At 43.5% G+C, this 15491-nt stretch overlaps 2 protein-coding genes across 2 annotated transcripts in view; both read right to left on the bottom strand.

The window, feature by feature from the left end:
- Positions 1 to 837: 837 nt before the first annotated feature.
- SLC35D3 (solute carrier family 35 member D3) lies at positions 838 to 3320 on the bottom strand (the record flags this gene model as incomplete). The annotated part of the gene is made up of 2 exons (XM_082302783.1): positions 838 to 1667; positions 2885 to 3320. The coding sequence occupies 2 exons, from the start codon at positions 3318 to 3320 to the stop codon at positions 838 to 840; spliced, it is 1266 nt and encodes a 421-aa protein (XP_082158909.1).
- Positions 3321 to 6593: 3273 nt separating this feature from the next.
- Positions 6594 to 15491, bottom strand: part of PEX7 (peroxisomal biogenesis factor 7) — a 44363-nt gene continuing 35465 nt past the window's right edge. The window contains exon 10 of the mRNA XM_082303021.1: positions 6594 to 9259. Within this exon, the coding sequence (XP_082159147.1) occupies positions 9191 to 9259 (69 nt within the window). The 3' untranslated portion in view covers positions 6594 to 9190. The remainder of the gene's footprint in view (positions 9260 to 15491) is intronic.

The following is a 15491-nucleotide window of genomic DNA, read 5'->3' as shown; positions in this document are numbered from 1 at the left end:
TATAGCCCTCCCAATTCCAATCAATACATACCAACATTTCCAAACTCTTTTATTTGAGTCAAGCTAATATTCCAAATGCTACATGTAGTTAAAGCTCAAAGATACACACCCTTCTTTTGCCATCAAAGCTTCTCAGAAGCTCAAATCTAGTTCTGCCTTCATGCACACCACCACAACACTGATGTATTTCTACTGAAGACACAAAGCACCCAATGTAAACCAGGTCCAAAGCTTGGCCTGGAGGGCCTCAATTTGTCAGATAAGAGAGTGATTTTATACCGGTGTAACTGAAGTGGCACAACCTCTAGCTCTCTTGCAATTGCATTGACACAGAGGAGCACAAAAAAAGTACAGCTAATACGAGTTTATATTGTAGGAATTAGTTATGTAGAGTACCTATAATTGGATGGATACAGATACAGAAGCACATTGACAGAGCCTCCAAACATGTTAAAATCACAAGGCTCCAGACACAATCTAAGGTATAGGCCACTGCTGTGTCACTGGCACTGCCGAGTAACTCCGTGGTACTGATGTCCCTCATAGCCCAGGCTGCTGGGCAAGCACCCCGTGACTTCCCATTACCCAACTCTCTCTGTGTCTGCAGCAGAGTGTCAGCACCTTAGCTGAGGTGGGTCTAAAGTGACTTACTGAAAGCAGCTGAAAGCAAGCCCAAAGCATGAGCAAACAATGACCTTTTGCTTTTTGATAATGAGGTAAAATCATCCTGAATGATTTGGATGTGTACGCATTGATGTGGAAATGTATGCTCTGCCTTTCCCCCTGTACAGAAAACCAGGTGTCTGTCCTCAAGCAAGAGGTTTTCAAATCTGCTTTTTAAGGGTTTGGTAGCTCTTCGTTTTCTATCAAATAATCCTTCTTTATATAATTAGCACCCCTCACCAATCTCCATACTCCAAGATAGGCTTCTTTCAGTGAGCTTCTGTTCACTTCTTGTGTGTTGGTGGATTTTCCCTGAACCACAAGTGCCTTGGCTGATTTCTCAGTGACATCCTTCTCTTCCTCTCCACTCTGTCTCTCCCCTGTGGATGATCCTTCCACTGCTGCTTCCTCAGCCCCCTTCCCCTGGGAAATTTTCTCCATGGCAAACAGAGCTTGGTCTCCAGCCTGCCTTTTCCCCTCCTCTTCTCTAGCTTCTTTCTCCAGGTCCTCATAGTTGCTCTGCCGCCTGGTCTCAACGTACTTGGCCACACAGTAAATGACAGACCCCAAGGTGTTGACCACAACACCAGCTATAAATAACTTTGTGGGCTCCACATCATTGAATGCCACCATGCCTACTGTGATGGTGGCTATGCTCTTCACCACCCCTACAAAGCTGGTGGTCACAGCCGAGTTAATGTAAGTGCAGTGAAGGGTGGTAAAGTTCATGGCACAGCTAATCAGGACACAAGCAATAAAGATGCATACCATGGCAGGGTCCTTCCACCCCGGGAAGGACCAGACGTTGATGGAATCCATGCTGGCAAAGGAGCAGATGATGAGAAAAGGGGTGGCCGAAACAGCGATGGCATACTGAGCTGTCAGGGGTCCATATTCACTATCTACACTGGTTTTCTGAATGAGCACCAGGTAGGCAGCATGTATTAGCACGGCCAGCACGCCTGTCACATAGCCCATAGCATCCCCAGTCAGGTCACCAGCTCCTGTCAGAAGAGTCACAGAGAAAAAAAATATAGGTGTTGCACATGAAACAGAAAGAGAGCACTGTTTCAGACTAGAGGGATATTTAGGAAATAGGCATCATCGCACTTTCCATAACTCCTAGGATTTGTAACGCTTCTCCCAAATGCTGCCTCCCAACAGATCTCTTACTCATTTTTTTAAACTGCAAACATACTGAATATTTTTCATATCCCCTCTAAGTCCCGCAGCCAAAATCAGATTGCCTTCTCCCTTTTATGATGACACTGTGGAAGATTTGTAGCTGAAACCACACATACACACACACACACACACAGAGCAACCCTGAGCATCCTGTTGCCAGCACAGACACATGCCAGCTCTGGCTGGCCGGGCTGCCTGCCCTCCAACCCACTGGCCATTCTGCACCCTCTAGCAATGGAGCTCTGTGGGATCCCTGAAGCATCAACATCTCTCCCGAGATGCCTGTCAGTCTCTTTGCAGATTAAATTACACACTTTGTATGTGCTCTGTTGTCGGAGGCAGTCCCCAACCCAGGAGTGCTGTCGGGCAACAGAGTACCAGCTTTGCCTCCCACGGCACCTACACCTCGGCTGGAAAGCAACACGGGTCCTCCCGGCCGCAGAGGGCCCCTAAGCTTGCACCTGCCCTTACAAGATCACACTTGCCCCAGTAGGGCTGCAGCTGGCCCATGGGCTTGCAGCTGCTCCCAGAACATTACATCTACCCCTGTAGATGCACCCACCTCCCGTAAGACTACACTTCCCCCGTAAGATTGCACCTTCCCTAGTAGGGTTGCAATGAGGTTGCACCTACTCGCACAGGTTTACACCGACCCCCATAAGGATGCACCTATCTCCAAAAGGTTGTACCAAGCCCTGCAAGAACGTACCAATCACAGCGGGGCTGCATCCACCCCTGCAAGGCTGCACCTGCCCGCCCGTGAGGCTGCACCTGCCTCCGTGGGGCACAGCTGTCCCCCAGGACTGCAGGCCCCCCATATCCCCGCGTCTTTCTCCCCGGGCTGGCGCTGCACTCCCGGTCCCACGCCCGAAGCCCAGCCGGAGCGGCTACTGCTGCAGCCGCCCGTCCCGTCCCGTCCCGTCCCGTCCCGTCCCGTCCCGTCCCGTCCCGCCGCATCCCGTCCCGTCCCGTCCCGCCCCGCCGCATCCCATTCCGTCCCGCCCCCCGGTACGGTCGCGGCCGCGGTCGCGCTCACCGGCCAGCGCGGCGCCGCAGGTGGTGATGAGGACGGCGATGAGGACGCCAGGCGAGGGCATGCCGTCGCGGAGCACCAGGGCGCCGGTGACCAGGGTGACGAGGGGCAGGCAGCGCTTGAAGACGACGTACATGGGTAGACTGAGGCCGCGCAGCGACCAGAGGGTGAGCGTGGACTGCAGGGTGGCCAGGGCGGCCACGGCGGCGAAGGGGCGCGCCAGGCGGGGCCCGAAGGGCGGCAGCGCCGCCAGCCCCCGCCGCCGCAGCGCCTCCAGCCCCAGCGCCGCCGCCGCGCTGCTGAGGCACTGCAGCAGCGTCAGGAAGGCGAAGTGGTAGCGGGCCAGCAGGAACTTCAGCAGGATGTTCAGCGAGCCCGAGCACAGCCCGTGCGCCACCGCCACTGCGACGCCCCGCGCCCGGCCCCGCCACCGGAGCATCCTGCCCGCGCACGGCCCCGCCGCCGGGGCCCGCGGCACTGCCGCCCGGCCGGCCACCCGCCGTGGCGGCGGCGGCGCGGGGGGACGGGGACGGGCGGAGGCAGGGGGCGGGCGGAGGCAGGACGCGCTCCCGGCAGGGCAGCCACCGCCCCCGACGTGTCCCCCCCGCGCCGCCCCCAGCGTATCTCCCCTCCTCTCCGCGTCCCCTCCCCGCCCCCGGTGTGTCCCCACGCCATCCCCAGAGTATCTGCGTCGCTGCTGTAGGTGTCCCACATCCCCCCGCCCCCCGTGTTTCCAGGTTCGCCTCGCGGTGTCCCCCGGAGGACGCCCGGCTCAGCGGGAAAGGGAAGCCCCCCCGCCGTCCGCCAGCCCTCCCGACCCCGGTCGGGTGCTGGAAAACGGGCAGCGGGAGCGGCCACCGAGGTGCTTTCCACGCGGGGGAGAGCCGCGGGGCGCCCGCGACGGAGTACCACCGACCCGAAAATAACGTGGAAGAGCCGCGGGAAAGCCCGCATCTCCCGGAGCGGGGAGATCAGTGCAGGCCCGCGCGTTCTCAAGCAGGGAGTACCGCTTTTCCTACTTCCCAAAAGTCTACGGCCCCCCGGGAAGAAGTATCTATCGAGCCTTCCGGCAGCATCCCTCCCACAGCCCCGCCGCTTCGCAGCGTCGGGTACCCGGCCGCCCGCGGCTCGTCCAAGAGAGCCCCTTCTCAGGCTCCCAACGGCAGAGAGACGGGAACCGCTGTTAAGAAAAGCAGGGAGAACCGGGTTCTAGCAGAGGAACTTGCCTTGAGAAGTCACTAAAAACTGGTAGCGACACAGCTTTCAAAATCGATGTTTCAAAGCCTGGTAAAGTTTAAATCAGCTGATCGCTTCTCTCGGCTTTCCAGATGAAGGTTTTAACAGGAGAGGGCAATAGACCGTATCGACTAAGTAAAAGGCAAAGCAAAAGCAGTTCTCTCGGGCAGCCAGTCCTCTCTACCAGTCTCCTGCAGTGTCAGACAAGACAAGGGAAGGAAAAACTTTGATTCTTTTATTCAGAGCTGCCTTATAATCTTGAGTCTTCTTTCAACATCATACATGTTCAATTTCTCTCATCAGGACAGGCAGGGTAAAGGAGACAGGGCAAGGTTTTCAAAACGAAATGAGGTACTCATTAAGTATGAGTGCCTGAAGATGAAAACTGGTAATGCAGGAAAGGAAACCATAGGTACTGGAGACCAAGTCTGGCTGCAGAACACACTGAAGAAATGTGCCAATACATTTACATCAGCCTCTATTTGGACTCACCCCAAGCCCACATGCAACACAATTTAAAGGAACGTGTGGATCACCTTGACAGTGTTTGCATATGGGAGAAAAAACCCAAACTCCTTCTGCCAAGTAAGTGCAGATGGAAAAAAAATCAAACTGTGCTTTCTGGAAATACTGTAGTAATTTGGACTATGCCTGAGTGTATCCTCTGGCAGAAACAATTTTGTCACCTCAGCAGTGAAATTATCACTAGAGAAGTGAATTTCTGACATTGCAGAGTATCAGGCTGCAAAACTGCTTTGGAGGCTAAATATTTTCCTGACTGAAACAGAGAAACAAATGTACCAGAAACATAAAAATTTTAATAGACTCTTTCACTTGTAAGGAATGTAGAATGATCATCCTAGTCCAAGTGCCTGACCAATTCAGGGCTGACCAAAACTTAAATAATTTTGTTAAGGGCATTCTCCAAATGCCTCTTTAACACTGACGAGCTTGGGACATTGACCACCTCTCCAGGAAGCCTGTTCCAGTGTTTGAATGCCTGCTTGGTAAAGAAATGTTTCCTAATGTCCAGTCTAAACCTCCTCTGGTGCATCTTCGAACCATTCCCATGCATCTTATCACTGAATCCCAAGGAGAAGAGATCAGCACTTCACTTTCTACTGTTTCCCGAGGAGGGCAAGTGGATAGGGATGACGTTGCCCCTCAGTCTGCTTTGTTCCAAACTAAACAAGCCCAAAGCCCTCAGCCTCTCCTCACAGGACATGCCTTCCAGCCCTTTCAACAGCTTTGAGGTATGCTTCTGGATGCATTCAAGGACCTTCACAGCCTTCTTACCTTGTGGAGCCCAGAACTGAATGGAGAGCTCAAGGAAAGGTTGCACCAATACCCAGTTTGGAAAGTCAAGTGTTCAAGTACCAAATCCTATCTTTTGGAACTCACCTGTGCTGTAAGGGCAGCTTCTCTTGCAATATCTCTCATGGTACTCCTAATTTTAGTCTTGTCTATAGACAGGAAAGGGAGGTGGAGGGGAAGCTGTTGTCCCTTGCCAAACCACCCCTTTCTCAACATGGACTGAGGCCAGGTTCAGTACTAGTCTCCCACTGTCTCTCCACCACTCCACAGTCAGAAAAAGTGTTCTGCTCTTCACTGGGGAGGAACTGAATAAAGCGACACGGAGCCATCATCAGAGGTGACACTGCAGTGCAGGTACTTGCCCCACACTGGCTGTTCTTGTGTCCAGAGGGAACAGTGGCTGCTCACATATGTTGACTCTCTTGAAGAGTTTTGGCCTGGCAGTGGGGCACAGAGCATAGCAATGAATGGCTCTGTGGCTCCTTACCCTTATGAGATGATTATGACACCTTAACTCTCATCCTTTGATGGAAATTATGCTTAGTTCTGCATTTAACCTAGGTACAATGACACGGGTGAGAGGAAAAAATATCTGCAGCAAATTGGCGTCTTCCTAAGGGCATAGTTTTTTTATAATGGCTTCTTGGATGAAAATGGTAAAGATCTCCATAAAAAGTGTAATGGAAAATTTGCTTTAATTAGAGTCTAATGCAACCATGAGGTTTATCAGGGAAGAATTGTGCAGAGTTGTATCCATTCCCCATCCCATGACCCTGAGCACAGCTGAGCAGTACTACTGAAAGGCACAGTACACTCTGCTTACACAGCAAAATTTGAGGCCAGCCCTGTACTTGGCTAGAAGAAAGAGATCACTTCATCACTGACACATACTCTGCACAAGCAGACACAAAGAATAATTTAAAATAGCTTTCCTTTATGAAAATGAAGATCTGGTGGGACACACAGCTAGGAAAAGTTGCATAAAGTATGGTCTTTACTGGTACAAGGTAAAAATGTGACCATCACCCAGTATTCATACATGAAATAAACCATGATTATGATACTCTTCTTAGAAAATACTCACAGTATCTTTCACTGCATTTACTTTTTGAACAACATTTCTTAACTGGGAAAGTGAACACAAGAGTATAGCCAAACATACTGTGTGCAATTAATTTAATAGCATTACAGAACAACAATCCACGCCTTTAGAACTTGATTAATCAGTATGTTTCTTGAACCAAACAGAAATCCAGACTTCAATAAAACAAAATCTTTCACAGGAGCAAGTTTGAAAGTAGAACACATTACATCTTTTAGATTGTTGTTGTTAACCATTTCACTAAATGAAAAAAAAAGATTGGAAGCTAGTATTTTGGTCATAAAATAAGATGTATTTCTTCAAAACAACTATAGCAAATATTCCCTGAGAATTAAGAATCAGCAACAACTATTGCCAAATTGTTTCTTTTGTTACAGTGCAGAAATATTACAGCACATTCTCATCATTTAAAGATCACACAGGAAGATTAAAGGCCACAGTTTTTATTTACTATGTGCATCTTCTGGATGTGCTCATCTTTCAAGAGAATTAAATCCGGATACAGCAACCCTCAGCACTGAAGCTAACCAGGACATGAGGGGAGAGAAGGCAGTTGAGGGAAGATTTAACCCATGTGCTGAGTGTGCATGTTCAGAATTCCTAATTTTTCCCCCTGCGCTAGGTTTTCTAAACTTGCCCTTCCAACTGATAGGCTATGGCAGCATTCTGGAATATCCCACTCCCTGTGTCCCCCCAGAAATGGGCATATAAAATACACACCTGCCACCAAAATGTTCCACTTAGACAAGTAACTTGTAATCGAAGCAGAAGAGGGAGATAAAACAGGAGTGGAAGAACTATTGAAGTTGAAATAATCAATTTTAATGCCTAAAATTAGATTTCATGGCCCATGGTACTGCTGAAAGCTGCATGCAGCACAGCTTTATTCTACATTATTCCTCAGCACACAGAATTAAAGTGCAGTAAATGTTTGGGATTTGGTACAGCACACTGTCATAAAAAAAGATAAAATCTATTTTTTGTTATTAATGCAGCTCAAAAAGACATCAATCTGTGGGCAGTTTGCATTGACCACGAAAAATACAAGATCCTATTGGGATCCAAATTATCATGTTGTAGAAGAAAGTTTCTTCCTGTCCTGCCCTATACACCACATCAATATATGCATGTCTCCCTGTGGCAACATGTTAGTTCCCTGGCTCTTTCTCCAAGACAGAACAATCATTCTTTCCTTGCAGCTTGGAGGTCTTAGCTCAGCTGAATTCTTTCCTTCATTGCTTCAAAGCATCCAGCAGATCCAGCAGTGTCTGCTATTGGTTGATCTACAAGTGCTGCAACCCAGAAGGGTAGAGCATTTATTAACAGCAGACTATGAAAACCTGACCAGAGATCTGCAAAGACCCAACCTGTAAAGAGTCTTTCGATGGTAATGATAGTTGAGATGGGTTAACAGCAGAAGGGAGACAGCTTTAAGAAGGTAAAAAAAAAAGGCTAGCAGGAAACCAGGAGAGAAGGCTAACATACACCAATGAGTGCTGCAGTACTATCACAGTTGGATCCTAAAACACTATTCAAAGGTGTCTGGAGAAACATAACAAGTGAACATCTCTAGTTGCCCCAGAAAACTTAGATGGAAGTACCAGCATGTGGGCTGAGGGGTCAAACTGGGAATGCAAAATATTCAACATACCTAGAACATGTTGTGCATATTCTAGTAACTGCAATAGTTTGGCCATGGTGGCTGGATCTGCTACGCTTACATCATGCCATTAATCTGCATGTATATATGTTCAACTGGTCTGGACACCACTTCTCACTTTGGCCAGGCTGTCAGAGGTCCAGAAACACTGGATATATGGCCACATTCCTCTTCTATTTCTTGGAAAAACTTTTTGAGTGAAAATAGAAGACAAATCTAATAGAAGAGATGGTTGCCCTATCTCTAAATCTTGGGGATTGTGAACCAATTAGTTTTGTGTATATTTCATTTTTCCATAACCATTTTCTCTATTATCAGAGTGTCTTTCTACATAACTTCATCAACTGTTTTATTCAAAGAGCTCTAAAGGAAAAATATATGAAAATAATCTTTAATATCTTTGTGAAGCGGCAATCAAAAAGGTCAAACATATTAGCTGGCTATTAACTATGACATTTACTGTCGATCAAGAGTATTCATCATATTGCAAAAGAAAATAATGCAACGTGACTCACAGCAAAACATATAAATGCATCCTGGTGATACAAACTTCAGTTGACATTACAGTACTTTACAGTAAAAAGCCTTTATTTTCTCTTCCTTTCCTTTCTTTTCTTTTCTACAGTGACATTACATCAAAATACACTGCCAGTTACTTTTAATCTTTATAAGGAACAAGATGATTCAGGCCTCTGCTCTCATTATTAGCCAGACAGATCACAAACTCATGTTGGTGATTCAACTCTGAAGACAGCACTGATATCTGCTACGCCACTCTTCAGCCATTGAGCAGCTGTGGAACATTTTGCTAGTTCAAGTACTACCTGTACAGTAAACCAAGCCCAAAAGGCTCCACGTGTTCAAGTGCACAACACTCCATTCAAGCAGTTTTACTTATAAAGAGACACTGAGATTAGTGACACTGTTGACACTTTAGCACAAGTCTGGTTGTAGGGGAAGAGAGAAAGGTTCCTGATGTGTCAGATCATCTTCTCTTCTAAACAGGAACTGCCAGACATGATGGAGTATAGATCTTGACTAGTTCGTCCCAAGCACAGTCCACCACCTATAAAGCAAACAGAATCTATTTAGATCCTTCAAAAGTGTCATTTTTACAAAAACCACAGGGAACTTAACGCATATTGTGGATTTAATACCAGTTAGTACTCTGACAGTGCTTCAAAATTACGCAATAATGAAATTGGTTTTGGTTTGGTTTTTTTAAACTTTACTGAGAAATGTGAAAATTAACAACCTCCTATTTTTCATACTCCCCATGAGGGAAGCAGGGAAACCTTTGGGTTTCGCCTATTCAAAATAGGCAAAAGAATATAACTGAAAATTAAATTAAGGAAGGGGACACAGAAGTCCAGACCTCGTCGTGTTTATTCTCTTTATAGAGTCTCAGGATCTTTTTACCATAATACTGAAACACTTCATGACCAGATCTGAACAACTTTCTTACACTTGCAGGTACAGAAATTTGTTATAGACATTTTCCTAACATCTAGTGCTGAGGAATGGAAAACCATAAACGTTGAACAAAATTATACAGGAGGTTTCCTGAAGAATTAAGCCAGAATTTCAGTCTCACACTTGATAAGCTACAAGATCACTGTCTATTGTTGAGAAGAGAGATGTGTATTTGCTGAGCATTGAGATCTGGGGGCTGTAGCGTTGCTTCAAGGACTATCTAGACCCCACTAGTCTGATAAGAAGTGGTGCCACTTGTGGCAAAGGCATATTATAAACACAGAGACTGATTCGAGTATAACTGAAACTTTTTTGAATTCAATGTCCCAAGCTCTATCCTAGATGAGGGCTTGAACTTTAAACCAGAAGGTTAACATAAGTCTATAGTGTTAAAAGATTTTAACAAATAACAAGAATACAAGGAAAAAGACTACAGAATGCTTTAGGTTTGAAAATTAATTCAAAATGCACTTTAGAGTCTGTAACAAAGTGACAGGGTTAACCACACTGACAATTACTCAAGAAGATGACCTATCATATATATTCACAAAGTATTGTGGGAGGCAAGAACTAAGGCAAACAGAAGAAGAAAGAGGAGAGCTAAAGAGAAAAAGCTGATGAGGTCCACAAATAAATGCCAGTAAATCTGGCTGAATCCATATTGCATTATCTTTACAATGTCATTTCCAGTTGGGATCACAAAAGATACAGTATTGGATCCTCTGCACAACAAGCTTCCTTCTGCTGCAGACTACAATTCCTGTTCTCTTCTAGAGCCAGAATGAACAGCTGCACACTAAAAATTTGGAAATCCAATGACAGTATTTGATTTCAGACTATAATTAGCCCATTTTGTGTTTACTATACTGCACTATTATTCATTTTTATTGCTTCCTTAGCTGGTTCTGCTTAGTTATTTGAAGTGCTTTCCATATACATCTAAATGGGTCAAAAAAACTCTTGACAATATGTCTGTCTATTCATACGACATAATAGAGCTTTCTGTAGCATAATGTTCTGCTGCATTGCAGTCTCCCAAATCATACCAAAAAGAAAATTTGCGTTTTCCACTAAATGCTGTGTAGAAACTGGCAATCACATAAACTTCAGGTTTTTTTTACTATTCTCCACAGCTATAGATCAATGTTCTACAGGCAATACTTTCTACTTTTGTAAAGAAACAAGAAACAGAAATAACATTTGGAAAAAATCCCATGGGAATTCCCACCTGTTATCAATGTAATTAGCATCCCTGAAACTGCCTCTGAACAAATATAGTTATAGAACCATTTAATCTAGCAACACTAAAAATAAACAGGGGATATTAAAAGAGTTGAATAGGATCACTTGCGATAAGATGCCCAACTCACTGATTTAATGATACCACATGAAAGGAGAAAACATAGCCAGCCAACAAGAGGAAAACAAAAGCTACAGTAAGTAACAGTCAATCAAGTTCTCCTGTGCAGCAGGAAGTCTATAATGGAATACTGATATCAGAAACCATGATGAAAAATACACATGCAAAGTACAGCAAAGGGGTATCTATAGGAAACTGGGACACTGCAGCATGAAGAACATTAAAAAATGAAATAGCATTTCCATTTCTTCATACTTTCTCCAAAATACAGCCAAGACTGCCAGAGAAAGGGGGCAACTGTAAGCAAAGAGTGCAGCAGCCAGCATTCACTGATGGAGAGTGCCACGTGCCCCTTTGCAGTAGCTCAGAGATTGTCACGGCCTCAAATACAAACGACTAAGATGAATCCTAAGATAAAGAGAAGGACCTGTTCATGCAGCAACTGCATCAGTTTACAAAATGTCTTCTCCTTGCACTTTGCCTTTTATCTTGTGACCTGTCTTATACAGTGGTCTTATGACAGTTATGTGCCTTCCCCCAGAAAAGGGGAATGCGGGATATTGAATATAAATGCTTTAAAAGTATTTAGAAATGTCAGTTCTCATGTGACATATGACCATTTGTAATACATACTTTAAAGCTCTTTAGCCTTTTTTTAAATAAACTAAATGTTACTTAATTTAAATATTAAAATAGAAGTAGAAATTTCGTTGGGATGAGGGCTCATCCAGCACACCACAGCAAATAAATAAAGCATACAAAAAAGTGTAAGATCCTCAAGTTTGTATCTTGATTAATGAGATGATGTTACTGACAGGTGGAGAAAATCCTCCTGTGGTGGGATGAAGACAAAGGAAAACTGAAAATGGACTCATGCTTTATTTGCATATCTGATAAAAGTCCCTGCCATTAGGAACATGACGGGATGGAAGTTTGTCCTCCTGTAAAAATTGTCTGCTGTACTGGGGACAAATTTTACTCTGAGATTCAAAAAAATCTCACTCATTTCAGTTTTTAGTGGGTACATGATTTTTTTTCTTTTTTTAACTGACATGCCAGTAGAATAGAGGACAGTTTATTTCAGTTGCGAAGAACTGCATAAATTGCAATATCCTTATAATATTGACTACTTTGCATGGCATATTTTTGTATGCCATGCAACTTCTGTTATCATTTATGAATACTCTTGTAACTGCATAATGCAGTTTTACCATAGCAACTTTTAACTATTAACTATGCAGAGAAAAGGAGAATAACTAGAGCCTAACTGTAAAACAAGAATATTTTCTGTCGCACTGACTGGTAAACTACATCAAGAAATAACGCACATAGAAGAAGCATTCTAAGCCTGGTAATTTTCACTGCAACTAAAGCTACATGGAACAAAGGCAGTCTAACAAAATGACATTTATTACTTGCCTTTAATGCTTTTATTTCAGTAGCAAAGTTGTGGTACTAGCATATACACTAAAGGTACTATACTGTTACTACTGCAGAATAAATATCATGCCAATTTATCTGCCAGCAAAGATACAAAAGCAAGCACAAGAAGTGGGGATCACTGTATTTCTGTTCAAGTAAAGCCAAAAAGCAAGCAAACAAACAAAAAACTGCAATAATCTAGAAAGCTAATTGCTTGACTAGAAAATCATAGTTCAACTCAACTAAAACATCTATCCTGTATTTTATTGAAATGTTTATCCTTGTCCCAGAGTGTAACAATGTTTTCCACCAACTGATTTAATACAGACATCCATTCACTTATCAGAGCCATTTCCATTGACTCACTAACTGATTTACTCCCTTGACAGGCCCTCTGTTTCCCATTCATCACAATCATTTTGCCTTGCAATAGACTTAGACCTTTTCCAGCACCCGAGGGCAATCCATTCAGTCTAGTGCAATTACCTGCATGACATTCTGCCTCTTTACTGTTCAGAAGAAGCAAGAGAACAAGAAAAAACTCCCAAGTTAGCTACTAACTTTTTTATTCAGTACTTGAAGGCACAATAAATCTGCAAGCCCTAATCAAGATTAAATATATTCAAAAGAACAACTAAAAACTTATGAGTTCAATTACCCTTTATGAAAGGGTTTAACCATAACAAAGTACAGCCCTCTCTAGATTAATATCTCCTGAACTATCTTGGTGCCACTGAGCTTCCAGAGTGCTCATAATGAATCACATAATAATATATAAATGTGCCTGAGAGAGACCCATTTCTCAGCTTTTCCCCATCCCATTTTCAAACGAGACCTGTCTTTTTTTTTCTGTAGAAGAGACAGCAGAAAAAATATTCAGTTCTTGACTCCCATTAGTTGTGTGTCCCTTCCTCTTTTAGTTTCTTATCTTCTGTGTCTCCTCAAAGAGAATTTAATGGTCTATTTATATCATCATTACATATTTTTGAGGGATCCTGAACATCCTCTAAGCATGTGGGATGGAGATTAAGTGAAGATAAAGCAAGCTATCAGGTTTGCTAGTCATCAGATTATTTTCACAGGTGAACATTGAAACTAACTGGTCAAGTGCATAATGGATCATGCATGAGTTTAAATTCATTCAATACCTATTTTCTTCTAGAAAATGTAGACCACTTCTGTGGCCTGTTTGCTTAGCAGTTGCCAGAGTGAACTGCACGATGCAACCTTTACACAGGAGTGGAAGTTTTATTTGCAAATAAAACTTTCTATTTTCAATTTGCAGCAACACCAATATTATTTTAAATCTACTTTCAAAAAAAACCCCACCTTGATTTAATTATTATTTCCAGTAAAGACACTGGAAATAATGAAACAAACCCCAGAGCAGAACTTCTTATAAAGATCTAGGTTCAAACTAGAGTTATCAGAAACAGATGTTCCAAATACTGCTTAAAAAATTCATTTCTTTCTTAAGGAAAAAAAAAGGTAAAAGACTTCAGGGGTATTATTTTTCATATTGCAAAGATATGTCACAAAGAACTAACCTAAGAAGCAGAGAGCTGTCTCAACATTTGTTCTGTTGCTCTGACATGGGCAATGGGAAGACGACTTGGAAGTCATGCCACACATTTCTAAATGCAAGTCTTCCAAGTGTGCATTTCAGTAAAATAAGTTGTAAGTTGTAAAGGAAACAGAGACGTGAGTTGCAGGTTAGAGAAAAGTCTTTGAAATCTCCACAGATTTTCTACCAATTCCTCCGTCCTCTAAAAATTAGGAGAAAGACATCACCTCGGTCTTTCAAGAACTGGCTTAATTGGTAAGTCAATTTTAAGTTCTGTACAAGATACACTGGAACTGCAAAATGCCTTTCTGTGCTGATACTGACCTTGGTGACCCCAAATGCAGTCAATTTACATCAGTGAAGACTGTGTTTTCCAGTGACCCTATCCAATCTTTCATCCTTCAGCTCAGAGTGAAGTTCCTTCCTTTTGGGATGTAACCACGAACAATCATAAGCCAAACAGTAACAGCTGCAAAATCCTGTTGTCTTACTATGAGCTTCACTAGGGCAATTCACTGGGACTTCTCAAACATTTATTGGTCATGCAGGAGAGAAACATATTCCACTACACTGACTAAAAGATAGGGCTCACAGAAATAGCAAGTATTTGTAAGCCACTGCACCAAATACAGTGCAAAAGCAACACATTTACTGAGTAAGAAACTACTGCCTCCCACCCTTCCCAGTACTTCAGTAACAAAATTGATTTTCCTCTCCATACACTTGCAGCTTTTATAGAATTGTGATGCCTGACAGAAACCTTTCCAAACACCAAGAGACTTTTGCTGATAATGCAAAGAGTGACCATTACTCATGAGTGGCTAGCTTTGACTTACACAGTGAAAGTTTAATTTTCACAGTTTGGGAAAGACATACCAGAAGCACCAGTAAGAAATATCACCTTCTTTTAGCCCCTCCAACTCAATAAGGTGTTCAGATTGGTTTAACACTTGCAGCTGGTGAAATCTGGTATTTTCTGGAAAAAATGCACTCTGGAATTAGGTAAGTAGGTTCTTTTTATCTCAAAGAATCAAAGAAACTGCATAACTTTAGTAGCATCCTAGAGAAGGAGCATAAGGAGACACTAAAGTGAAGTACAAATAGTGTTATAATTATAGCAGTGGGATAGCCACAACAGCTGGGTGGAAGCTATCAGGTCCTTGTAATTAAGTGTAACAGATAAGAGCAAGCCATCAAAAGAAAAAAGCAGAGAAAGTATTTTTTTCTGTACATTTCCACAAGATGTAACTAACTCCACTTTTATATGGAACAATCAACATTCCTGGGCCTCTTGAGTGTCCGCAATTAATTTAAATGAACAGCAAAATACATAGCCAAACAGCCTTACTAAAGACACCATCTGCATTTATATTTGGCTATACTGGTTAAGCCAATTTCTGCAGCCCCTCCTGTCCCTTCTGCTTCGTGTGTTGGCACAGCTAATGGAGCACACTGCAAAAGCTGCACAAAGAAAACAAG

The sequence above is a fragment of the Coloeus monedula genome, assembly GCF_965178545.1.
Source record: "Coloeus monedula genome assembly, chromosome: 2".
In the NCBI taxonomy this organism is placed as follows: domain Eukaryota; kingdom Metazoa; phylum Chordata; class Aves; order Passeriformes; family Corvidae; genus Coloeus; species Coloeus monedula.
This window is presented reverse-complemented; position numbering and strand designations above follow the sequence as displayed.